This window comes from Brachypodium distachyon, chromosome 4 (genome assembly GCF_000005505.3).
Source record: "Brachypodium distachyon strain Bd21 chromosome 4, Brachypodium_distachyon_v3.0, whole genome shotgun sequence".
In the NCBI taxonomy this organism is placed as follows: domain Eukaryota; kingdom Viridiplantae; phylum Streptophyta; class Magnoliopsida; order Poales; family Poaceae; genus Brachypodium; species Brachypodium distachyon.
Genome location: NC_016134.3, coordinates 17,968,530 through 17,991,957, shown reverse-complemented (window position 1 = coordinate 17,991,957; position 23,428 = coordinate 17,968,530). Strand labels below are relative to the sequence as shown.

Below are 23,428 nucleotides of genomic sequence, written 5' to 3'. Positions count from 1 at the left end.
CTTTAATGTATTGTTTTGTAGACTCTAACATTGTATTTGGTCCATGGTAGATCAATCTTGTAGCTACATTGTTAGATTGGGAAGAAAACGATGGCAGTTCACATCAGAACAAAATCCAACATGATTTCTAATATTTTAGTGCAGCGATTTATCGGGCCCACATCCTAAATAGAAGCTACGTGTTCTCCGCTTATGAAAATTTGAGCTTGAGCTTAAATGCCCTTATAACTTCAGGTTTGAATAGGTTCTTTATTTAAATGAGTTAGACATGCTATAGAATTTGTAATTGAAATATGTAATTATATAATAATAAACAGTTTGAAAGTAGAAAACTAATAAGACCAAGCAACTACTGCACATAGTGGTTATCATTGATGGTGCGAAAATCTTGGAGAAAACGCGTTCGGGGAGTGGATTTCGCGATGGGGCGGCCATGGACGCCGGCGAACTCGAGCTCGAGCTCGGGCTGTGGCACAGCACGGGCAGCGGCGTTGAGGGCTGGGGGTGGCTGCGGCTACGGTGGCGAGCGACGGAGCAGAAGCAGTGGCCGGAGCTTGGCTTGGCTTGGCCATGGCTGCAGCCAGGGAGAAGGTGTGAGGAAGAAGGAGAGAAGAGAAAAAGACAAAAAAAAGAAAGGGATAAAGAAAAGAAAAGGGAAGGGGAAGGATGGCCGTTGGATGGAGAATGGATGGACGAGATTAGAAGATACCCCTTCGGTACACTTAACTGAAAACGGGTTTCACGAGAACACGCCTTCATGCAGAGAAAACGTACTCTGCGGAAGAAAAAGAAAAAGAAATAGCTTTTTTGGGTTTCTAAATCGCTAGAAAATCAAATAAGGCAAATAATACCAAACGGCATCGGAAAAATTCCAGAATATTCCTGAAATTCCAAATACCTGTTTGGAAGGTAGGAAAAATAGTTTCCTCATGGAATATAATTTATATAAATATTTTTAATGCATATGCAGCTCAAATAAATTCCAACAAATGCATATAATCACTTTTAAGGTCCATAAAAACTCCCAATTAAATTGTAAGATCATCTCCAAACTCAAATATGGTCAAAATGATATGCATGTGACATGAAAAAGGTAATAACATCCAAATTAGAAAAATTGGGATGTTACATTATCCCAATAAATTTAGTGGTACATGAGAAATTTGAGCTAGAGAGATGATGGATAAGGACAACGCACTCTGCATTTTTTAACATTGACATATCTCCGTATCTGCTGAGTAATTAGGTAATTTCGATGAATATTTAATCCAGAAAAACAAGGTGTAAAACATGTAGCATATTATATCATGCAAACTAGACAAATTAAATAGCAACGCAGAGCAATAAAACTCATCTAATTTCACGGCATGAATAATAGAACTATTAATCAAAATCAACAAGAAAGAGCAGATTACGTACGGTGCTGTACTCTTTTCTTGTGTTTGTTTGTTGAGGTTGGTGACGAGTCCGGCGGCGTTGATGTTCATGCCGGAAGCAGCAGCAGCTTTGACTACCTCCTGGGCGGTGGCCAGCGCCTGTGCTTGCGCCTGTGTAGCAGCAATTGCCTCGGCTTGGAATTGGGTAGCCTGCTGCTGTGCTTGGAGTTGTGCAGCCTGCTGCTGCTGAGCTAGAGCGGTAGCCTGAGCCGCGGGATCTCCGAGGTCGTCGGTCATTGGTGATGAAGATGCCGACGAAACAGGGACGTGAAGAAGCGAGTAGTCGCATGAGAACGCTCCCCAAAAACCTTATCGACCGTCTCCCGGGTAGGATCTCGAAGGTCGGGGTTCCGGAGGCCTGCTCTCTCGGCGATCTCTGCACGCAGTTGACGGGATGGAGTAGCAGTTGGCAGCGAACAATGAGATTGGATCGTGGGCGTGATGGCTAGGGTTGTGGCGTGGTCCGTCCGGAGGCCACGGTCGTCTTATTATATAGGCACGCAGGCGGACTTCGGTTCGGTTTAGAAAACCAAAAGCGACTCCGCATTTATCGGGATTTGTTACGCGTCCGCAACGGATTCCGACTGCCAAAAAGATAAGCATGGCTCGAACTCGAACTCGAAATCGATCCGACTGCCAAAAAGATAAGCACGGCTCGAACTCGAACTCGATCCACGAAACGCGGCGCGCGCGTGCGTCGTGACGAGGCGAGCGGAGGAGGAGGAGGAGCGCGCGTGGGGATTTCTCTTACTCACTTGCTCAAGAGGTGAGAACCCACATACCTTATATATTGGTCCAACTCCCCCTAAACTAGCACAAATGGGCTTTTGAGATTTTCCAGGAATTAATTTCAGATTGGGCCTTGGGCCTAACCCAAAATTCCAATAATCCCCCACAATATCTCATAAGCACATAAAATTGCCGTTGATCCAAAACTCTGTTTTTGATATACCAGCGTTTCAGTGGAGACCGGTTAAGGTTGAACATCCACCTAAACAAATAGCTTCACTCACGCACAACTGAACAATGGACAAACCTTGAATTGTCAGTTTTCTGTGTTAGAGCTTCACTAAATTATTGTCTGGTACTGGGCCGCCGAATGCTACCCCGCGGTGTTGAGCATATAAGTCATTCTCCAAGCCTTTTCATGAGCTTACTTGAGACCACCCAAATCTCATAGACTGCGACCAACAGTCAGGCTCATATAGGTGTGTTCTTTAGAGACTACTCTGTAGGACAGTATCTGCCTTGCAAATTAATGCAAAGCGTTAGAACACATTAAGTTAAACAACCTACCATACAGTACAGAGAGTAATGCATCATCAACGGAGTGGGATAAAGAATGTACACTCTCCTCAGTTATCCAATGACTTTTTTCCCAGATCCTAATTCACGGGATCTCCGATCACATAGGTTGGTTTACCGCCATGGTAACTCACGTGGGTCAGATTCTATCACATTCCTTGATAGACCCTTTGTAAAGGGATCTGCCAGATTTTTAGCCGTTGGGATATATCCCAATGCTATTATTCCAGAATTTCTCATTGCTCTCACAGATTTCAGATGTCTCCTGACCTGTCTTGATGACTTCATGTTATCTTTAGAACTGTTCACTTTGACTATCATAGTTTGATTGTCACAGTTCATAAGAATCGCCAATATTGGTTTTTCAACAATCGACAAGTCCATCAAGAGCTCACGAAGCCAGTCGGCTTCAACCGTGGATGTATCTAATGCTGAAAGTTCTGCTTCCATTGTTGATCTGGATCGTTTGCTTGCAAGACTTCCATGAAACAGCGCCCCCTCTGAGTGTGAACACATATCCACTCGTGGCCTTTAGCTCATCAACATCAGATATCCAGTTTGAATCACTATAACCCTCAAGTAGCTTGGGGTACCCAGTATAGTGTATACCATAGCTCATTGTGCCCTTTAGATAGCGCACGACCCTCTCGAGTGCACTCCAATGATCATCTCCCGGATTCTTATTGAACCGACTCAGTTTGCTCACAGCAAAAGAGATGTCAGGTCTAATTGCGCTAGCCAAATACATGAGCAAACCAATAATCTGAGAATATCTCAGTTGGTATCTTCCAATTCTGTGATTCTTTCGAAGCAGAACGCTTGGATCATAAGGAGTTGGAGAAAGTTTACAATCAGCATAGCAGAAACGACTCAAGATCTTCTCCACATAGTGAGATTGCAACAAAGTGATCTCACCATTGTCGCCTCTCACAAGCTTGATGTTCAGAATAACATCAGCTACACCAAGGTCTTTCATGTAAAAGCACTTCGACAAGAAAGTCTTAACCTCTTCAATCACTTTGAGGTTAGTCCCAAATATTAGTATGTCATCGACATACAAACAAAGTATAACTCCCTCACCCCCACCATGGCGGTAGTATACACATTTGTCAGCTTCGTTTACAACAAAGCCGACAGATGTTAAAGTTTTGTCAAACTTCTCATGCCATTGCTTAGGAGCTTGTTTCAGGCCATAGAGAGACTTTAATAACTTACACATTTTGCCTTCATGACCCTTCATTACAAATCCATCTGGCTAGTTCATGTAAATTTCCTCGTCCAACTCTCCGTTAAGGAAAGCTGTCTTAACGTCCATTTGATGGACGATCAGACCATATGAGGCAGCCAGTGATAGTAATACTGTGATTGTGGTCAATCGAGCTACAGGTGAGTAAGTATCAAGGAAATCTTCACCTTCTTTCTGGGTAAAACCCTTGGCCACAAGCCGCGCCTTGTACTTCTCAATAGTACCATCAGGCCTAAGCTTTTTCTTGAATATCCACTTGCATCCTACAGGTTTGCACCTGTACGGATGGTCAACGACCTCCCAAGTACCATTAGCCATGATAGAATTCATCTCACTACGAATAGTTTCCTTCCAATAGTCTGCATCTGGAGATGCAACGACCTCATTAATGGTTTTAGGGGTGTCATCCACAAGGTACACAATGAAACCATCACCAAAAGATTTAGCAATCCTTTGTCGCTTACCCCTAATAGGGGCTTCATTGTCATACTCCTCAGGAATCTCATCAAGTGTTTGTTCAAGATTTTCCACTGGGATGGCGGTTTTAGGAGGTACACCATGATCCTGATGTTCCTCTGAACTGACGGGTTCAGCAGGTACATCATTATCCTCTCTAGATGTGCTATGCATATCTCGCATGGGAAATATGTCCTCAAAGAATGTAGCATCCCTGGACTCCATAATTGTACTGACGCTCATGTCAGGTATTTCAGAATTTACAACCAAGAATCTATAGCCAACACTCCGAAGTGCGTAGCCAAGAAAGACACAATCAACGGTTTTTGGTCCAAGCTTACGTTTCTTGATAATTGGCACATTGACTGTCGCCAAACAACCCTAAGTCCGTAAGTAAGAAAGTGTGAGTCTCTTCTTTCCCCATAGCTCGTATGGGGTGACTTTTTTATCTTTTGCGGGAACACGATTTAGGACATGACACGAAGTCAATAGCGCCTCCCCTACCATGCCTTGGATAAACCAGCAGTGTCTAACATGTCGTTGACCAAGTCAGTCAACGTGCGGTTTTTCCTCTCAGCAACCCCCTTTGACTGGGGCGAATAGGGAGGCGTCCTCTCATGGACTATGCCATGTTGCTCACAAAATGAATTAAACTCACTGGAGAAATATTCTCCACCACAGTCAGACCGCAAACGTTTAATTTTCTTCTCAAGTTGATTCTCGACTTCAGCTTTATAGATCTTAAAATAATGCAATGCTTCATCCTTTGATTTTAATAAATACACATAACAGAATCTAGTCGCATCATCAATGAAAGTCATAAAGTAACGTTTTCCACCTTTGGTTAATACACCGTTCATCTCACAAAGATCAGAATGTATGAGCTCTAACGATGCTAAGTTCCTCTCCTCAGCAGCCTTGTGAGGCTTGCGAGGCTGCTTCGCTTGCACACAAGCTTGGCACTTCGAACCTTTAGCCACAGTGATTAAACTCAGATTTGCTAATCGCGTCATGCAACCAAAATATTAATGTGACAAAGTCGTGAATGCCAAACATTAGACTCAATATTAATAGAATTGACGCTGTTCACGACCTTATTACAAAAATCTGAAAGGGATAAGCGTAACAAGCCTCCGTACTCATAACCTTTACCAATAAATTGTTCATATGTAGAAACAATAACTTTATTGGACTCAAACACTAACTTAAATCCGTCCTTATAAAGGAGGGATCCACTAACAAGATTCTTCTGAATGGAGGGCACATGCTGCACGTTCCTCAGCTACACAATCTTTCCCGAAGTAAACTTCAGATCCACCGTGCCAACACCATGAACAGAAGTATGGGCGCCGTTCCCCATCGTCACTGAGGAGCTGATGGCCTGATATGAAGAAACAAGGAAATACAGCATACACATGAATAGTTGCACCTGTATCGACCCACCAATCGGTGGACTGACATACAGAAAATACAGTAAATAAATTACCATACCCGCCTGCATCTTCATTGTTGCCAATGGTCAAATTAGCAAACTTTTGCCGAATCTGTCCTCCTTTGCGCTCCTTGCAGTTAGTCGCCCAGTGGCCGAGTCCTCCGCACACAAAGCAAGGATCCTTGTCCTTGTTGCCTTCTTTCTTCTTCTTCTTGAAAGTGGTAGTGTTCTTTGGACCAGCGTTGTTGAATGACTTTCCCTTTCTCTTGTTGTTACTGTTGTTGTGGTTGTTCCTCTGAACCATGTTGGTAGTGGACATACCCTCTTGTGTGTTGCCTTTGAGGCCAGCATCTTTTGCTCTCACCTTCTCCTCAACATCAAGAGTCCCAATCAGGTTCTCCACAGAGATTTCTTGTCTCTTGAGATTTAGTGAAGTAGCAAAGTTCTTCCACAAGGGAGGAAGCTTGGCGATGATGCCCCCGGCGACAAACTTGTCAGGTAGTGGACACTTGAATTGCTCAAGTTCCTTAGCCATAGTCAGTAACTCATGAGTTTGTTCCACTACAAATCGGTTTGCAACCATCTTATAGCCAAAGAACTGCTCCATGACGTACAGCTCACTGCCAGCGTCAGATGCGCCAAACTTAGCATCGAGTGCATTCCACAACTCTTTGGCATCCTGATAGTGCAGATAAGCATCAACGAGCTTATCTCCCAGCACACTACAGATCGCACCGACGACTACAACACAAGCCTCAACATACAACTGAGGAGGAGCAATTGTTTGAGTCTTCCCGTGTTGTACCGCCCACCATGCGCCCATAGCCACGAGCCATATATGACATTTATACTGCCACCTCTTAAAGTGCAGTCCAGTAAACACAGGTGGTTTCAATGCGAGAGCAAATTGAGACATCAAAAATTGCCTACACGCATAAGGTTTTTGATTGCCGAGTAATTAAGTAATTTCGATGAATACTTAATCCAGAAAAACAATGTGTAAAACATGTAGCATATTATATCATGCAAACTAGACAAATTAAATAGCAACGCATAGCAATAAAACTCATCTAATTTCACGGCATGAATAATACAACTACTAATCAAAATCAACAAGAAAGAGCAGATTACACACGGTGTTGTACTCTTTTCTTGTGTTTGTTTGTTGAGGTCGGTGACGAGTCCGGCGGCGTCGATGTTCACGCCGGCAGTAGTAGCAGCCTTGACTACCTACTGGGTAGCGACCAGCGCCTGCGCTTGCGCCTGTGCAGCAGCAGTTGCCTAGGCTTGGAGTTGCGCAGCCTGCTGCTGTGCTTGGAGTTGTGCAGCTGTTGCTGCTGAGCTAGAGCGGCAGTCTGAGCCGCGGGATCTCCGAGGTCGTCGGCTATTGGTGATGAAGATGCCGATGAAACAGGGACGTGAAGAAGCGAGTAGTCGCATGAGAACGCTCTCCAAAAACCTTATCGACCGTCTCCCAGGCAGGATCTCGAAGGTCGGGGTTCCGGAGGCCTGCTCTCCCGGCGATCTCTGCACGCAGTCGACGGGATGGAGTAGCAGTTGGCGGCGAACATCGAGATTGGATCGTGGGCGTGACGGCTAGGGTTGTGGCGTGGTCCATCCGGAGGCTGCGGTCGTCTTATTATATAGGCACGCAGGCGGACTTCGGTTCGGTTTAGGAAACCAAAACCGACTTCGCAATTATCAGGATTTGTTACACGTCCGCAACGTATTCCGACTGACAAAAAGATAAGCACGGCTCGAAATCGAACTCGAAATCGATCCGACCGTAAAAAAGACATACACCTGCAGTAGAACACCGGGAGAACACCTGCAGCCAAATCAAACGAAAAATAAATGCCTATCAAAAGGAGAAGAGGCTGCACTACTGCAGTATGGCTGTGCTGCAACCAGCCAACCACGTGACTGTTTATAGTACTAAGTATAAGTACGTTCAAAGGGACAGATCGATCCAGATTATACCTGCTGACAAACAGTACACGCAGCTGGCGCGATCGTTCTGCGAGGCGGCATGACGCACTCAACGTGGCAAACAGCCGCATATCCAGTCTCGTCGGGACATGAGCGGCCCTTATCAATATTGCTTCATTAAGTAGTCCGCCGTGGCGCGCCGTGGCCATGGAGGATGCGAGGAACCTCCCCGTTGCTGTAGGAGGTCAAGGGGATCTGGACTGGGGATGTGCAGATTAGTCACCATCCATGCGAAATGCCAAATTACAGTGTTACAACTTGACACGGATGAGCGTTCACGGTCAAAAATATGAATCGCCGCTTCCTGAGCCGACGTGGCATGCCAGCGTGGACAGAGCGGTGCAGGAAGGGCATTGTATATTTGCAGAAACCTCCCCGTTTCTCAGACGTTGTTCACATTCAACCACCAAATCCTGAGAAGAAAGGAAGTGGCGATAGGGGAGGCGACGTCGGCGTTAGAGGAGCTGCGCGGGGTCCATCGGAGCTTGAGCTGCGCGTGATGGAAGGATAACCATCAATCGTGCCACCCAACACAGGAAACACATGAAGGCGAGTCACGTCCTCATCTTCGTTGATGTAACGTAACGGCAGATCTGTAATTAGAGGCTCCCTGTCAAGTACTTCATGCACATGGACTATGACATTGAAGGTTCTGGTGCGTTTCTTCTTCGGAGAACAAGAAGGCGGTGGGGACTCAGGGTCGTCTTCATCCGGAGTTGATGATATTAGGACGAACTCCGGCAGTTCTACCTCCAGCTCCTTCGGGATTGCACAAGCATCGCGAACCCAATCTTTCACCCCCAAACACCATCTATCAACACTCGACATTATCTCCACAATTTCACCGCAAGATTGTTCACCAGCTGATTCACAGCATCATAGCCCCAAAATTGTGGTGGGAGTCCATCAGAGCTAAGCTTCGTCAGAAACTTTAGACTCTTTTCCTCCTCCGAGTAGCTTCCTCGACCACCGCCTGAACGACATGACAGCTCCTGCGCATCTCATGTGGCCAAAAACAGACAATACACGGTCGCAATCCTTGACGCGGGTAAACGTCAGGAAAAAGTCCGCAGGGAAACACACCTGGATGTCCACGGGTGAGCGCGCGACAAGGCCTTGCTGCTCTAGTGCATCCAACAAGGCGGCCCGCATCATCGGCGGCCGGGCACCAAGGACGGTGGCGAAGAGTGCGCAGCCGTAGAAGCTGGCCTCCAACCCATCCATGCCTGGGGTCCGTGACATCAAGACATGCCCACGAGCTGGCTGCAGATCAGGCTTGCCACGCTGGAAAATCTCCTCCGGGAAGAATCGTCAAGCCGCCATGAGAGCAAGGGGAAGAATTTGGGTGGGGATTCAGGGGATTCGGGTGGGGATTTAGGGATTTGGGTGGGGATTCAGTATTATAACATACGAATTTGCAATTTACCCCCCGCCAAATATTTTTCCCAACAAAAGAGCCCGCTCTGTCCACGCTGGCATGCCACGTCGGCTCAGGAAGCGGCGATTCGTATTTTTGACCACCCACGCTCATCCGTGCCAAGTTGTAACACCGTAATTTGGCATTTCGCATGAATGGTGACTAATCTGCACATCCGTGCCAAGTTGATATACCAGTGGTGCATTTACCTCATTTGAATCCCTCATGTTCTTGCCAAGTGTTCTCTTTTTCCATCTATTGCTGAAAGACAGCGGGAGTGATCTTGTGAAGGACAAATTAAAACGGGAAAGAACTCCTGAATTTAGTTTGCTTTGGTTCATCCATCCCTTTCAGACTCAGTTTTTCATCAGTTGTAAACAATGGTGGATTTCTGAAACGTCGCTTTTTCTTTAGCAACGTATTTCCATATTGACGGTGATAGTTCATGAAAATAGTTTTTCTTCTTTTCACGAGCAAACAAATGAGGAAGGTATGACTTGCGTATTGTATAATAAATTGATCAAGAACTGATCAACAGAAGACCAGACTGTTTAAGAAGTTAGCACGGTGGTTGAGATGCATTTCTTCCCTTGACCAACAATCATTTTTCAAACTGTATTTACGTGAAGTACAATAAGTAACACTTGTTAGAATTGTATTTATGCTTCTGTATATACCTAGCCGTATTGGTATAGGTCTCAGTATTATCTGTATTATTTGTACACCCTATCCATGATATAAGATGCCACGCCCCAGAGCGTTGAGCGGTTCCCCAAAACCAATCTCACGTTTGATATGGTATCAGAGCCCACGATCTAAAACATCATGTCTTCCGCCGCCGCCGCCATCTCTACCGCCACTACTGCCTCCACCGCCACCGTTTGTGTCTCCTTGGCACCGCCGGACTTGGCCTCTTCAACACCACCACTACTCTCTCCTCCCAAACTCTAGGCACTCTTCAGGCTAGAGTCATGTTCTCGTCGCCTTCTGCCGCTGCTCCTGTCGGCACCATCGTCTCGGGGGCTACCACCGGATCTGTCCCGGCTTACGCGGCACCATCCGCACTCCCTGGTCCGTTCCACTTCGTGCATCTCCTGACGATCAAGCTCACGCCGGAGAACTATCTCTGCTGGCGCGCTCAGGTTCTTCCCCTACTTCTAAGCCCCTACCTGATGGGCTACGTCGACGGCTCGTTTCCCTGTCCGTCAGATGTCATCGCCATGACAGGAGGCGTTGCCCTACCAAACCCTGCATACCGCGCCTGGGTTCAACAGGATCAAACGATCCTATCTGCGATCCAATCATTGCTCTCAGAGGGTGTCGCCGGTATGGTCCTCTTTGCTTCGTCGTCACACGAGGCATGGTCCACTCTTGAGAGCAGTTTTGCTTCGCAATCCACTGCTCGTTCCATGCAGATCCGCAATCGCCTTAGTGAACTGAGGAAGCGCGATCTCTCGGCCACAGTCTTCTTCAACCAAGTCAAGACACTGGCGGACACCTTGTTGTCCTCCATCGGCCAGCCTCTCCGCAATGAGGAGTTCACCGCCTATGTGCTGAACGGCCTCGACAGCGACTACGAGTCGCTTGTGGAGGTTGTCAATGGCCGCGATCTCCTCATGCAGCCTCGCGACTCCTCAGCACAGAGCAGCGTATTGAGGCCAGACGCTCTGCCGACGTCTACCATGACTCGTCGGCCAATGCTACTTATCGGGGTGGTTGTTCTCGCAACAACCACCGTCCCAACAGCAACAACTCCGGTGGCAAGCCGATTCTTCCCACGCCTCCGTCTCAACAGCAAGGGCAGTTCAAGCACACGTCTTCCCCAGTCCGCAACAACGGCACCGCCAACAAATCATGTCCGGTATGTCAGCTTTGTGGCATACCGGGCCATCTTGCTTCTCGCTGCTGCAAGCGGTTCAAGCATGACTTCCTCGGCATCGGCAACGACGGGCACAACAACGACACTGCTACGGAATTGGTCACCAGTGGCTGGCCAAATTTAGTACCAGTGGCGGTGGACTGGCCCGCCACTAAGCCTGCGCCACTCGTGCTAGGAACCACCGGTGGCTGTGTTGTCCACCACCACTGCTACTACACCCTACCAGTGGCTGTCCAGAACCACCGCCACTGGTACCAACTTGGTGATTTAAAAAAAAAAAGGCAGGCCACAGGCCTGCACACGGTTTCATCAGATTAACAGAAAAATAACAGCGCTCATGAACGAATTAACATGCAATAGATCGAATTGGGAGCAAATAACAGAAACAAATTTGGATACAATAGATCGACACATAAGAAAAAAATCCAGACATAGATCAACATATATGAAACAAATATCAACATGTGAATCACGATATGTTTATCTTGTACACAGAAACAAATCATAGAAACAAATATCAACATGTAAATCAACACATCCGCCCAGCACGTAGAAATTCATCTGGTCCGGCGACGACCCCATGTAAGACCTGCACCTCATACGGAGAAGAAATTCATCTAGCAGCAGATCGAGAGAGGAACGACGGAAAGATAACGTACCGGAAGAGGCAGCGCAGGGCACGACCGGGGCCGGATCCTCCATGGCGGCGCGAGCTGTCCACGGCGGCGCCCTCCCCGTCTGCAGAAAAGGGAGAGAAATAAAGAGGAGGGTGAGAACCAAGAGAGAACCAAGAGAGGGGGAGAGAGTTACCGGTGATGGCAGGGGCCGGAGGCGGCCGGATCCGGGCTGGGGCGGCCGGATCTGGGGCCGACGGCCTTCGTTGGCGGCCGGTGCTCGAAGGAGAGGAGGGGCTCCGAGGAGGGAAGGGATAGGCCGTTGGTGGCTGGTTGGGGGAGGAGAGACAGGGAGGATAGGGGAGGAGAGACGGGGGAGGAGTGAGAGAAGAGAGATCGGGGCAGAGAGAAGGAAGGGGCGGCAGCAGAGGGAGAGAGTCGGTGGGGAGGGAGAGAAGGAGTTGGCTTGGTGGGGGAGAGAAGGAAGGATGCCAGGTCATGGATCCACTGCGCCCCTCCTCAGCCAATGAGTGATCAGTATCCGGTTTCATCCGGATCGTGTTGTTTTTATGCTTTTTATTTCCAGTGGAGGGTTTTATGGGAAAACAGCCAGTGGAGGTGTATAAAATTTGTAAAAAATTTATTTATTAGTACAATATATTTATGTTTTGGAGTGCACTAATTTGATTCATAAGTATATAAGTATGGTCCACTTTGTGTAAAAATGGAGTGCCATTTTGAACTATATTAAAAGTATTTGCTTCACAAAATACTCCGTTTTTTGCGTTTATAAAATGGAAAAAAATATTTTTATAATAAAAAAGTTGTAAACCTCTTTAGCAATATTGTTTGGCATGGCAAGATGCACCTCTGTGCAAAAGATGGATATAATATCATTAATTATGGCATAGAAATGATTGTGATTTTGGTCATTTGGCTTGAAAGTCATAAACATTCATACCTGATAGTTCATTTTGTGAAGAATTTTTTGGAACATTGCAAAAATTAAATTTTACCATTTTTCATGGCAACTAGTACACATAAAAGGACTCCATGCCAAAGAATTGACTTTTTTGACATTTTCTTCATATTTTTTGATTTTTTTGCAAGATGAGGTGAACATTATCGGCACATCTTTCCATAGCAAGATGTTGAATATTTGAACACCCTCTGTGAAACTTAGCTAATTATTACTTGGGTACCTTAAAATGATTTTTTGAAGTAGTTCAAATTTGAATTACTTTTGGGAAATCACTAGAAATTCATTTAAATGGGGAAAAGTATCAATAAAGATACAAAATTCAAAATCTTTGGACACAACCAACTAAATAAGTTCTACTTTGTGTGAAAACTGTATAGGTGCCATTTTGAACCATAAAAATTGTACTTGTTTCACAAATTACTTCATTTTTTGCATTGAAAAAATGGTAAATTGTTTTTTCCGAGAAACACCATGTCATATTATTATTCCAACATGTTAAGGAATAGGAATGAAGACTTCATAAAAAAGAATCACACCATTCCAATTTTCTATGAATTAGTTATGATTTTTGCAAATTTCAGCGGTCTCCCGGGGTGGGGGGGGGGGGGAGGGGGGTCAACAGTGGCCGGCCTTGGCTAACAAAACCAACCATTGTTGGGGAGTCACTAGTGGCTGTTCCCAGGTACGGCCACTGTTGGGGTCACCAGTGGCTGTTGATAGGGACGGCCACTGTTGGGGGTTCACCAGTGGCTGTGGGCACGCACGGCCACTGGGGGTGGAGCACCAGTGGCAGTGATTCTGTTGTCGCCATCTCCACCGCCACTGGTGCTAGACCACCAGTGGCGGTCCAGAACCACCCCCACTGGTGGAGCACCAGTGGCCGTGATTTATTTGTCCCGCTCGAACAGCCACTGAAGGTCGTGCGCGAAAGCTACATTCTGGCGTAGTTTCATCGATGCTTATAGTCGATTTACATGGCTTTATCTTCTCAAGCGCAAGTCCAATGTGTTCAATGTTTTCGTTCAGTTTCAAACACATGTTGAGCGTCTTCTTAGCCACAAAATCCTTCATGTTCAATCTGATTGGGGGGGGGGGGATACACATCAGCAAAATGGAGCTACCTAGCGCAAGCACCGTCACATTGTCGAGACCGGTCTCACCCTACTCACCCATGCATCCGTCCCGTTTCGTTTTTGGAGTGATGCTTTCTCCACTGCGTGTTTTCTAATTAATCGTCTCCCCACTCGTGTCCTTTCTATGAAAACTCCCCTAGAGTGTCTTCTCCACGAAACACCTGATTACACATTCATTAAAGTCTTCGGTTGTGCCTGTTGTCCTCACCTTTGTCCATACAACAACCACAAACTTGAGTTTCGTTCCAAAAAATGCGTCTTTTTAGGGTATAGTTCTCTCCACAAAGGGTACAAATGTCTCTATGTTCCTTCCAATCGAGACTACATATCCCGGGACGTTATCTTTGATGAATCAGTGTTTCCTTTTTCTAACCTTCCAAATTCCATTGATCGGCGGGGGGGGGGGGGGGGGGGTCACATCGATCCTTCCGTGCATGGCGATGCACGTAGTCCCATCTGCCCCCATGCTGGGCCTTGGGTGGCTGAGCCCACGAGCTCGCTCCCTGACTTGGTGGATGGGCCGACCTCGTCTACTCCCGCGGACGCGTTCTCAACGTCTCCTGCCTTTGATCGTTCGCCTGCAACGCCTCTGCCGCCGCCTCGTCATCAACGAACTCGGGCTCCTCCTCCGCCTGGTCGATCGCATACCCGAAGCTGTAGTGGGATTGTTAAGCCCGTGGAATGCACAGATGGCACGGTCGCATGACTCGCTGCTTGCATGGCCCATGCTGTTCAAGATCCCATGTCTGAACCTCGTTCGTTTCAGGATGCCATGGGCATACCTCACTGGCGCGCTGCGATGGAACAAGAACATCATGCTCTCCTAAAGAATGAAACTTGGCGACTTGTTCCTTCCTGACCAGGCCTCAACATCATTGACTCCAAGTGGGTTTTCAAGGTGAAGCGTCATGCTAATGGTTGCATTGAACGGTACAAAGCGCGGCTTGTTGCAAAGGGATTTAAACAACGCTATGGTCTCGACTATGAGGATACTTTCAGTCCAGTCGTCAAGCCCACTACCATTCGCCTCTTGCTCTCCCTAGCAGTCACTCGCGACTAGTCTCTTCGCCAACTTGATGTTCAGAATGCTTTTCTCCATGGAATCTTGGAAGAAGAGGTCCATATGAAGCAACCGCCTGGCTTTGAGGATCCACAACAGCCCAATCATGTATGTCGGCTTGTTAAGTCTCTCTATGGTCTGAAGCAGGCGCCTCGTGCATGGCAATGCCAAACTTGTGACTGCCCTTCGGTCTCATGGGTTTTACTCCCTCAACGGCAGACACATCCTTGTTTCTTCTTCAGCGGCCCGCAGTAACCATGTATCTCTTGGTTTATGTTGACGATATCATCCTTGTTAGTTCGTCTACCACTGCCGCGGATCGACTTGTTCATGCTCTTCAGGATGATTTTGCTGTCAAGGATTTGGGCCGGCTTCACTTCTTCCTTGGCGTTGAAGTCACTCATACAACGTGTGGCTTGTCTCTCACTCAGAAGAAGTACAGCTTGGATCTACTCAGGCATGCCAGTATGATATAAACTGTGAAAAGAGATGAACACTTCAATCAAATTGAAGAGAAAAGCTCATTTATATTGTTCCTCGTTACAGCCTTGCACAAAACACATTATGCTGCCGTATGCTGTACTGTGCTTCTATCTTGTACTTACAATGAATAAAAAACAGAAATAACAGGAAAATTAGCGACTCTCTAGTTGCTCGGTGGGCCAGGCTCGAATCTTTTTTTTTCAAGAATGCAGTCCAGTGAGTGCATCATCAATATAAGAAGAAGAAGGCTAGAGGCCAGTGGTAAACGGATACAACACCACTAAATGGCCAAAATACAAGAAAAGATTAAGTGGCGACTAGCAAACTACTCGCCAAAGCGGTCGCAAACGACAGACCACTCCCAAGGAGACCGGCATTCTCCCATCTGGATGCCTCATCACGAATACCGAGGAGCAACTTCCGAACCGATGGGAAAGCACCATTGAAGACCACATCGTTCCCGTGGCACCAGATGCTCCACATCACATTCGTTCCTAGGCCAGGCTCGAATCATGTTCATCACTCTACAACCCTAATCGAGTAACAGGACTCATGAGTTGGCTGTTGCCCACCAGATGGCTCCAGTATCAAACTTGGCCTGCAGCACCTCAACTGATAGTAGCACCAAAAGGTGTGCTTTGTTTCTTGTACTAATGGATCAAATTGTCTACTCTAGGTAACACAGGTTATATCTGAGAAGAGAATATCTGTACAAGGAGGCATTTTGATTATTCTGCTAGAGCAAAAACTGATGAAACTCTGACCCAACCGGTCACAATCAAGAAATACCTACTTTGATCTACTCCCTCTACTTTTCATATGTATAGATCTTGGTATGTACTAAATTAACATGGTTTCCGCAAAAGAAAACAAAAAAACTTCGTGGGGCTGGATTGATTGCAAAACTAGAAATTCTCCTTGTGGAACTCGAATTTTGTGCTGGTCTTTCTTGAGAAATCCTGGGCGAGTTCCCGCAGCTCCTTGGTCAGCACCGGCGCGCCACAGTAGAAAACACCTGAGATATCCAAGAAGCAGAGTTAGTGTCAATTCAGAAAAGCAATGCTATGTGCGGACAAACTGCGATGCTGATTGATCGATCCTGCTGTTCTTATCCCTGAGAAGAGAATATATATCTATACGAAGGGGCATTTGATTGAGGCGATAAGACCATGCCTTGCCTGATATGATTCAGTTTGGTAAGGGATAATACTTTTAAGAACCTTATGTGCGTATGATATGATTGGCTTAACTTATGGTGAAGAATTTGAAATACCTCATGCACGTATTGATTAATTCCTATCTAGACTTGACTTTTTGCTCCACGTTTCCTAGTCAAGTGCTTGTAACCATCAGCAAGTAATTAAAGACGATCTTTCTTGATACCTAATCTATGGCCTATACACTTGTCCCTATTTTTCAAGGGTTAATTGGATCTATGCCACTCTCTATTCCACCGGTTGGAAATATGTCATTACAAAAACTTGATTTTGAGAAATGCCACTCTAACTTTCTTATACCTCTAACTATGCCATTATGTCTACTTAAGACCAATTACTGTTCATAAAATACATGTATTTCATCATGTACAGCGGTATTTATCATAATACCCCTATTTACAACGTTCAGCAGTACGTTCGAGTCTCTTCTAGGCGCCATAAAGGTTCAAAACATTCAAATTTGGCCCAAAATTCAAACTTTTCAGAAAAATCAACAAAAATTCAAACATTCAAGTTAGGGTCAGGATAGAGGAGCGCGTGGGGGATAATAAGAGGAAGAGGAATAGAACTGTTAGATTTGGGATGGAAAAAAATTGTTCGTATAGAGCTATGTATATCTATTTAGACAGTATACGTGATGGTATTGGACAAAATGGCATGAATAGAGATATAAAAAAGTTAGAGTGATATTTCTCCAAGTCAAGTATTTGTAATGGCATATTTTCAACCGGTAAAAATTATAATGTCATGTATCCAATTAACCCATTTTTCAATGTTGCATAGCACTCTCAATTTTAGTTCTTCAAATGGACTAGTCTCCTGCCCAGAGCAGTTACTGTTGGTTGTAGCCATCAGCAAGCAACAGTGATTGGTTGATCGATCCCTAACCTAGCAGCTTCCTGTTCAATCTTGGCTACTTATCCATTTCCATGGCCAGTTCAAGTTGAACACATACGCCTCGGATACTGACAAGGATCATGCTTGTCCTTGTCAACTATAGGGATTCTCCAGAGAAAGTTAGGCCATCCCCATTACACTACCGGCGCTCAGTCTACAATCTACAATCAAGTTTGGTAGGACGCTCCTCTCACCGCGATCCAGTCCAGAGGAGAGAAGCTAGCGTAGAGGCATAAACCGCTATTGACTTTTCACCGTCTCCAAGACACAACTTATGGGTTACGGAAGAAGTAAGTTATAATTGGGCAGCAGCTAGTGCGAGTGAGTTTGGTACTGACCGACGCGTTGTTCGCGGTGGTTGAGGGCGATGCGCTTGTAGACGTTGCGCCAGTTGGGGCGGGCGAAATGGGTCTTGACACGGGTGCCGGAGACGACATCGACGCCGTGCTTGGCGTGGTTGAGGGACTGGAGCATGGCGATGAGCGCGGAGCGGGCGTCGCCTTCCTCGTAGACGCTGGTGCAGTAGTTGTGGAGCTCGATGACGCCCTTCTTGTCCGTCTCGGCCACCTCGTCCATGACGCCACGGAACCACTCGAAGGAGCCTTGCTCCCGGGTGACCCAGTAGAAGTAGGCACGCGTCGTCCGGAAGTTGGCCGACGACACGCTCGCGTCGCCGGACTCCACGTCGCCGTCCAGCCGCTTCATGTTGTTGATGATGTCCTTGAGGATGGAGATCATGGGCGTGGCACCGATGCCCAGCCCCACCAGCAGCACCACGTCGTACTGCTTGTAGTCCTGCGCCGGCGCACCGTAGGGACCGTCGATCAGCACCCTCGGGAAGCTGCAAGGAAAACACAAACATTTTTTTTGTTGATTAATCACGTCACGTGTTTATCATTCCGCTAATCAAGAGACTAATCAGTGTACCAAGATTGAGAATGTTCTTTCTCCGACATTAGTTTTTTCTTATCCGCGACTAATATTCCAACCGGAATGCCGCTCATGATGGGCAGTCCCCTCCCCTCCGTCCGCTGAACCTTACCCCAATCAATCAGCTATCATAATGCATTCGCCGGCACCTATCTATGCGCAACTTAATTAATAGTAGTACTAACAAAGACGATCGATTCCCTGCAAAGGTCAACTTCTACGCAGAGACTTTGCCATGTGAAACTACCGACTGCTATATACACATGTAGACAAGATATCATATTCTTATCTGCTCATTACTCGGTGCAAAAACTCTTTATCTAAGGTCAGAGGAGGCGGCTATCGACTCGTGACTCGTGAGTCGTTACACATACTGTAGGATAAAAGACTATTCTGACATGTGTGTAAAAGGGTCTCCGCCGTGTAAACTGTAAACTAATGCTAGTTGTAAGCAGCACTTAGTAGATGGATGTTTTTCTTTTGAGGGAAGGCTAGTAGATGGATGGTTAGTAGTGGCACGCGCAGTACACCCCTCCACCTACCCCCTGAGCTGAGTGCCCCTTGAGTCCTGACCAGAGACCAGGTCCGGTCCTCGGACCCGACCTAACTCGGCCCGGCATTGCACGTCCCAATCTGTCCACACGTACGACGAAATGCCACGCTAGGCTGGCCAGGTTGGACTGGACCGACCACACGGCGAAGCCGCGGATCAACTCAATTTCGAGCCGAAATTCGCAGCATTGAACCAATGTGGAAAGAAAAGGAAACAATGTTGGAGAAAATTTGGCGGGCGCGTTAGTTACCTCGGGTTGGACATGGCGCCGTCGCGGTCGTACTCGGCCCGGAGCAGCCCGCTCTTGCCCTCCGTCGGCGGCCGGCAAACCTGCGATTCACACGCACGCGTTATTAATCATTGATCGGATCTCTTGTTGTTTATGAGCAATTAAGCATAACATGAACGTGGTAGTATAGTGTTGGGGCTTTAGGGATTGATTGATGGGGAGACGGATGTGATTAATTAATCGTAGTTAGGAGTACCTTTGAGAAGACGTTCTTGAGCTCCCGGGTCCAATCACCGAGGGTCCTGATGTGGACGCTGACGTAGTCGTCCTTTGGCGCCGACGTGATGGAGAACGGGTGCCTGCATGTTTCAGTCAGTCATTCATTCATCAGAACAATTAAGCAGCAAAGCATCTCTTTCCTTTTATGCTTTTAGTGATGAAGTGGAGACGCGCATTATTAGCTAGCAAAGCATCCTCTTTAGCTAACTCATCTTATTCTTATCTTAATTGAGTGTGATCGCAGCTGGGGAAAGCCATCGCTAATTAATTGGCCGATGTTTGTTGGCTGCGTAGTACTACGTACCACTGGAACGGCGAGACGGCGGCGCAGTTGACGAAGATGTACTGTCCGCTCTTGTATCTGAACCCTTGCGGCTTTGAGAAATGCAGCGACAGCACGTTCCCTGGGTACACGGCCACCTTGAGTATCTTCACCGGCCGCACGCTGGACCGCAGCGCCCGTGTCAGCCGCTCGCATGCGTACATCAGAATTGGCACCGCCAGGTACATCCATGTCTGCACAAATCGATCACCGGCCGGAATCCAACAGTCAGCAAGCTAGCCGCCACGTCACCAAAACGAAACGTGTGAAACGTGTTAACGATGGGGATGGATGGATTGACACGTACCGACTTCTTTTGCCACTTCTTGGTGAGGTAGAGGAAGTGACCGTGGACGATGAGCAGCGCGTAGACGATGATGAAGAGGTGGTGCGAGTACCAGAAGGCGTTGAACCCGGTGAGACGGGCGAATGGCTTGGGGAGACGCAGCCTGCCCCTGCGGAACCACGGCGTGGCGAGCGTGAACGCGATGGCCATGAGCACCAGCATCACCAGCCCCGTCCAACCCTCGGTCCCCTTGACGAACCACCAGTAACTCGTCGGCTGCACCTCCCCGAAGAACTGCTTCATGGGCTCGTACTGTTCGGCGGTAGCACGCAGCAGCCGCGGGAAGTCGCACGTCAAATGGGAGATGATGTGCAACCCGGCACCGACGGAGATCCCCACGGCGATCACCTTGTGGAAGTTGATGTTGTCGTCGAACGGCACGAACCGTCCGGCAGCGGTGCGGTTCCGGAGCCAGGTGATCGTGTTGCGGCAGACGGGGAGCAGGATGAGCGCCATGTTGAACTTGGTCATCTCGGCGCCGCCTTTGGCCACGCACACGCAGTAGCCCATCACCTCGAACACGGCGCGGCGGCGGTACTGCTCGAACTTCCAGGCGAAGAGGCCCGCGCAGATGGACATCCACAGGAGCAGCACCCAGCAGCGGCGCCAGTTGTCCTCGAGGAAGTAGCTGGCGCGGCGGTACCAGCGACGGAGCGGGTTGGGCTCCGCCGTGGGGCGGAGGTTCTGGCTCAGCATCTGGCTCAGGTTCCGGCTGTTGGTCGTGCCGATCCGCATCGACTGGCTCGGCGCCTGCAGCAGCAGCATCTCCAGGTTGTACAGCTCGATGTAGCCCAGGTTGCTGGGGTCCAGCTCCTCCATGATCAGCCGGGCGTACTCCTCCGACTGCTCCGTCACCTTCGTCAGGTTGTTCGCCGACGCGCTCAGCGTGATGATCTGCAGACAGACAAGGTCGAACAGGTCAATTTTATTCTTACCGGTGATTAATTCTTCGTGTCAGATTTTCATCCACGAATTTAAAAGTTACTAATTAGGCTATCAGTTTTTTGGAAAAATATCTGAACTAAGCGATCGTTCTTTTGGTTAGTGGGAGAACTTGCTGGGAGGACACGTCGAAGTCAGCAGAATATGCTGTGCTAGTGGGTGACACCGACGTGCTATGGCAATCACGCTAGTAGTAGAGTACAGAGCAGAGTAGTGCTATTCATTTTCGAGCGAGTATACTCTTCGTTGTAGAAAATTCAGAGAAACGCTAGCTAGACATTGCTGTTCTTGGAGAGACGCCAGAACGAACCAGTGAAAGAGCAGTCGGGAGTTTACCTCTTTCACTTCCTCCTCGGTGATCCTGCCGTCAGCGTTCTTGTCGACCCTGTTGGTTAATAATCAAAGGTAATTTGTAAGTACTAGTACTTGATGGTTCATTGCAAGAGTTAATCAATTGTTTTTTGTGTGTGAATTAGTATCTAATTGAGATTAATTCATGGGGATTTCATAGTAGTATCCACAGCAGCTTACATGTCGAAGAAGGTTTGCAGGCGGCTGTCGAAGCTGGTATCGGAGATTTGGTCCCAGAACTCGAGCAGCTCCGCCTTGCTGATGCTGTCGCCGCTGATGTTCCGCCGCCTCGCCAGCGCGTCGAACAGCTCGCCGGCGAACGCGAGCTCCTTCATCCCTGCAAGCAAAAAAATCTTCCAATTAAACTACACCCACCACGTGGATACACAAAATAATCAACCCGTCAACTACGACGCGCAAACAAACATCTCAAAAATTATGATCGAGAGGAGGTGCCGTGTGTTGAACATACCGATGCACTTGCCGAACTTGGAGCGGGGGAGGAGGCCGTTCTCGGCGAGCTCATCGAAGCGCTTCTCGACGGCAGTCCACCCGGCGGAACCGTCCGTCTTGCTGATGAACTTGAGCCCCTTGAGCGCGTGCGCCGCGGCCGACTTGGACTTATCGAACCGTGCCTGGCCACGCCGGTTGTTGCCGGAGGCCAGGCGCCGGAGCTCGTGGGACACCTGCTTGATCCGGGAGGAGGCGTTGCGGAGCACGCCGTGGCCGTAGGACGCCGACCGCTTCTCCAGCGTGCGCGCCAGCAGCGTCACGTCCGAGTCCTCGGCGCTGCCCCCCGCCGCCGGCTTCACGCTGTGCACGGCCACCGAGTCGTCGCGCACGTCCAGGGTGATCTCCACGTAGTCGTTGTCGTCGTTGTCGTCGGACTCGTCGTTGTTGTTCCGGGGCCGTGGCGCGCCGTGCGGGGCGGTCAGCGGCGCCGACACGGACTCCGCGAACCGCGCGCTCTTCCGCATCGCCGATCGCTTGGCCCCCAGCGGCCCGCTGTGCGGCACGACCCTCTCGTGCGCGCCGCTGCCGCCGGCCTCCACGATGTCCCCCGTGTCGCCGCCGCCGCCGCCTGCTCTGTTATGATGCATGGCGGACGACAATTAACCGGTTCCCGTCGATCAGACAGCCAGCGGGATCACACGGCGTCTGGGAAACCCAGCACGGGCGCAGAATTTTAGCCCGAGGTTTCGTGTGGGGTTGAGTAGCTGGAGTAAGCAAAGAAGAAGAAGAAGAGGAGGAGGAGAAATGGTCGTTGGAGGAGAGCGTCTGGTGATGAGAGCAAAGGGAAGGGGTGGGTGATGGGTATTTATACATGGCGTGGCGAGGCGGAGGACTTTTTAAGTTTTACCAGTCGTCTCGTCGTCGCGCGCGCTCGGCCGTCGTCCTTTTCTTCTCCTCCATCCTCGCCTCTGCCTCTAGAGACGAGAGTTGCCTGTGAGGTGGGGTTGGTGTGTAGGACGGAGACCAGGATATAATCGTGTAGAGCGGCAAGGTGTGGTGCGGGGTTAGGAGAGTGGAGAAAAAATTCAGCGGTCAAGGGGCGGCTGACGCGGGTTCGTTTATTCGCATGCGAATTTGGGCTCCTTCCCTTCTTCTCTTTTCTTCGATCGTGCCTTTTTCGTTCTTCTTCTCTTTTCCTCCTCCTTTTTTTTTCCGTTCCTCTGTTCTGTGTGTCCACTGCGACATGCGAGTATGACAAAGCTCTCTCTATAGCTGTCGCGCAGCAGAAGGAAAAGTGTGACACAGCTAGCTAGCTAGCTATCTCAGGTGTGGTGGCATATGCATCATCGTAACAAAGTTTCTCCCATCCCGTTCAGGCCCTTTTCAAGGGTCTAATACTAAATTAGTCATGGCCACGGAAGCAAAAGTGCGAAGATATCTAGGGAGACAGATTTGCCGCTCATTCTCGTTTCATTTT

The 23,428-nt window shown here is 48.2% G+C and overlaps 2 protein-coding genes across 2 annotated transcripts; both read right to left on the bottom strand.

Annotated features, from left to right (window-relative positions):
- Positions 1–11,537: 11,537 nt before the first annotated feature.
- Positions 11,538–12,319, bottom strand: LOC104584536 (proline-rich receptor-like protein kinase PERK8). The gene is made up of 3 exons (XM_024462720.1): positions 11,971–12,319; positions 11,820–11,898; positions 11,538–11,749 (listed from the first exon to the last, which is right to left on the bottom strand). The coding sequence occupies exons 1-3, from the start codon at positions 12,272–12,274 to the stop codon at positions 11,641–11,643; spliced, it is 492 nt and encodes a 163-aa protein (XP_024318488.1). The 5' UTR covers positions 12,275–12,319; the 3' UTR covers positions 11,538–11,640.
- A 3,773-nt stretch (positions 12,320–16,092) lies between these two features.
- On the bottom strand, positions 16,093–22,809 carry LOC100826490 (respiratory burst oxidase homolog protein B). The gene is made up of 9 exons (XM_003577454.4): positions 21,971–22,809; positions 21,679–21,835; positions 21,484–21,532; positions 20,167–21,099; positions 19,842–20,053; positions 19,515–19,617; positions 19,280–19,359; positions 17,885–18,387; positions 16,093–16,447 (listed from the first exon to the last, which is right to left on the bottom strand). The coding sequence occupies exons 1-9, from the start codon at positions 22,596–22,598 to the stop codon at positions 16,338–16,340; spliced, it is 2,775 nt and encodes a 924-aa protein (XP_003577502.1). The 5' UTR covers positions 22,599–22,809; the 3' UTR covers positions 16,093–16,337.
- Positions 22,810–23,428: the final 619 nt, after the last annotated feature.

Excerpts from the sequence above, each read along its gene's own strand:
- LOC104584536 (XM_024462720.1), bottom strand. The coding sequence starts at position 12,274 with ATGACCTGGCATCCTTCCTTCTCTCCCCCACCAAGCCAACTCCTTCTC. Across the intron at positions 11,899-11,970 it reads TCCGGCCCCTGCCATCACCG|ACGGGGAGGGCGCCGCCGTG; the intron begins GTAACTCTCTCC and ends CCTTTTCTGCAG. Across the intron at positions 11,750-11,819 it reads GCCCTGCGCTGCCTCTTCCG|GTCTTACATGGGGTCGTCGC; the intron begins GTACGTTATCTT and ends TATGAGGTGCAG.
- LOC100826490 (XM_003577454.4), bottom strand. The coding sequence starts at position 22,598 with ATGCATCATAACAGAGCAGGCGGCGGCGGCGGCGACACGGGGGACATC. Across the intron at positions 21,100-21,483 it reads CCGAGGAGGAAGTGAAAGAG|ATCATCACGCTGAGCGCGTC; the intron begins GTAAACTCCCGA and ends GTCTGTCTGCAG. Across the intron at positions 16,448-17,884 it reads CCACCGCGAACAACGCGTCG|GTGTTTTCTACTGTGGCGCG; the intron begins GTCAGTACCAAA and ends TGGATATCTCAG.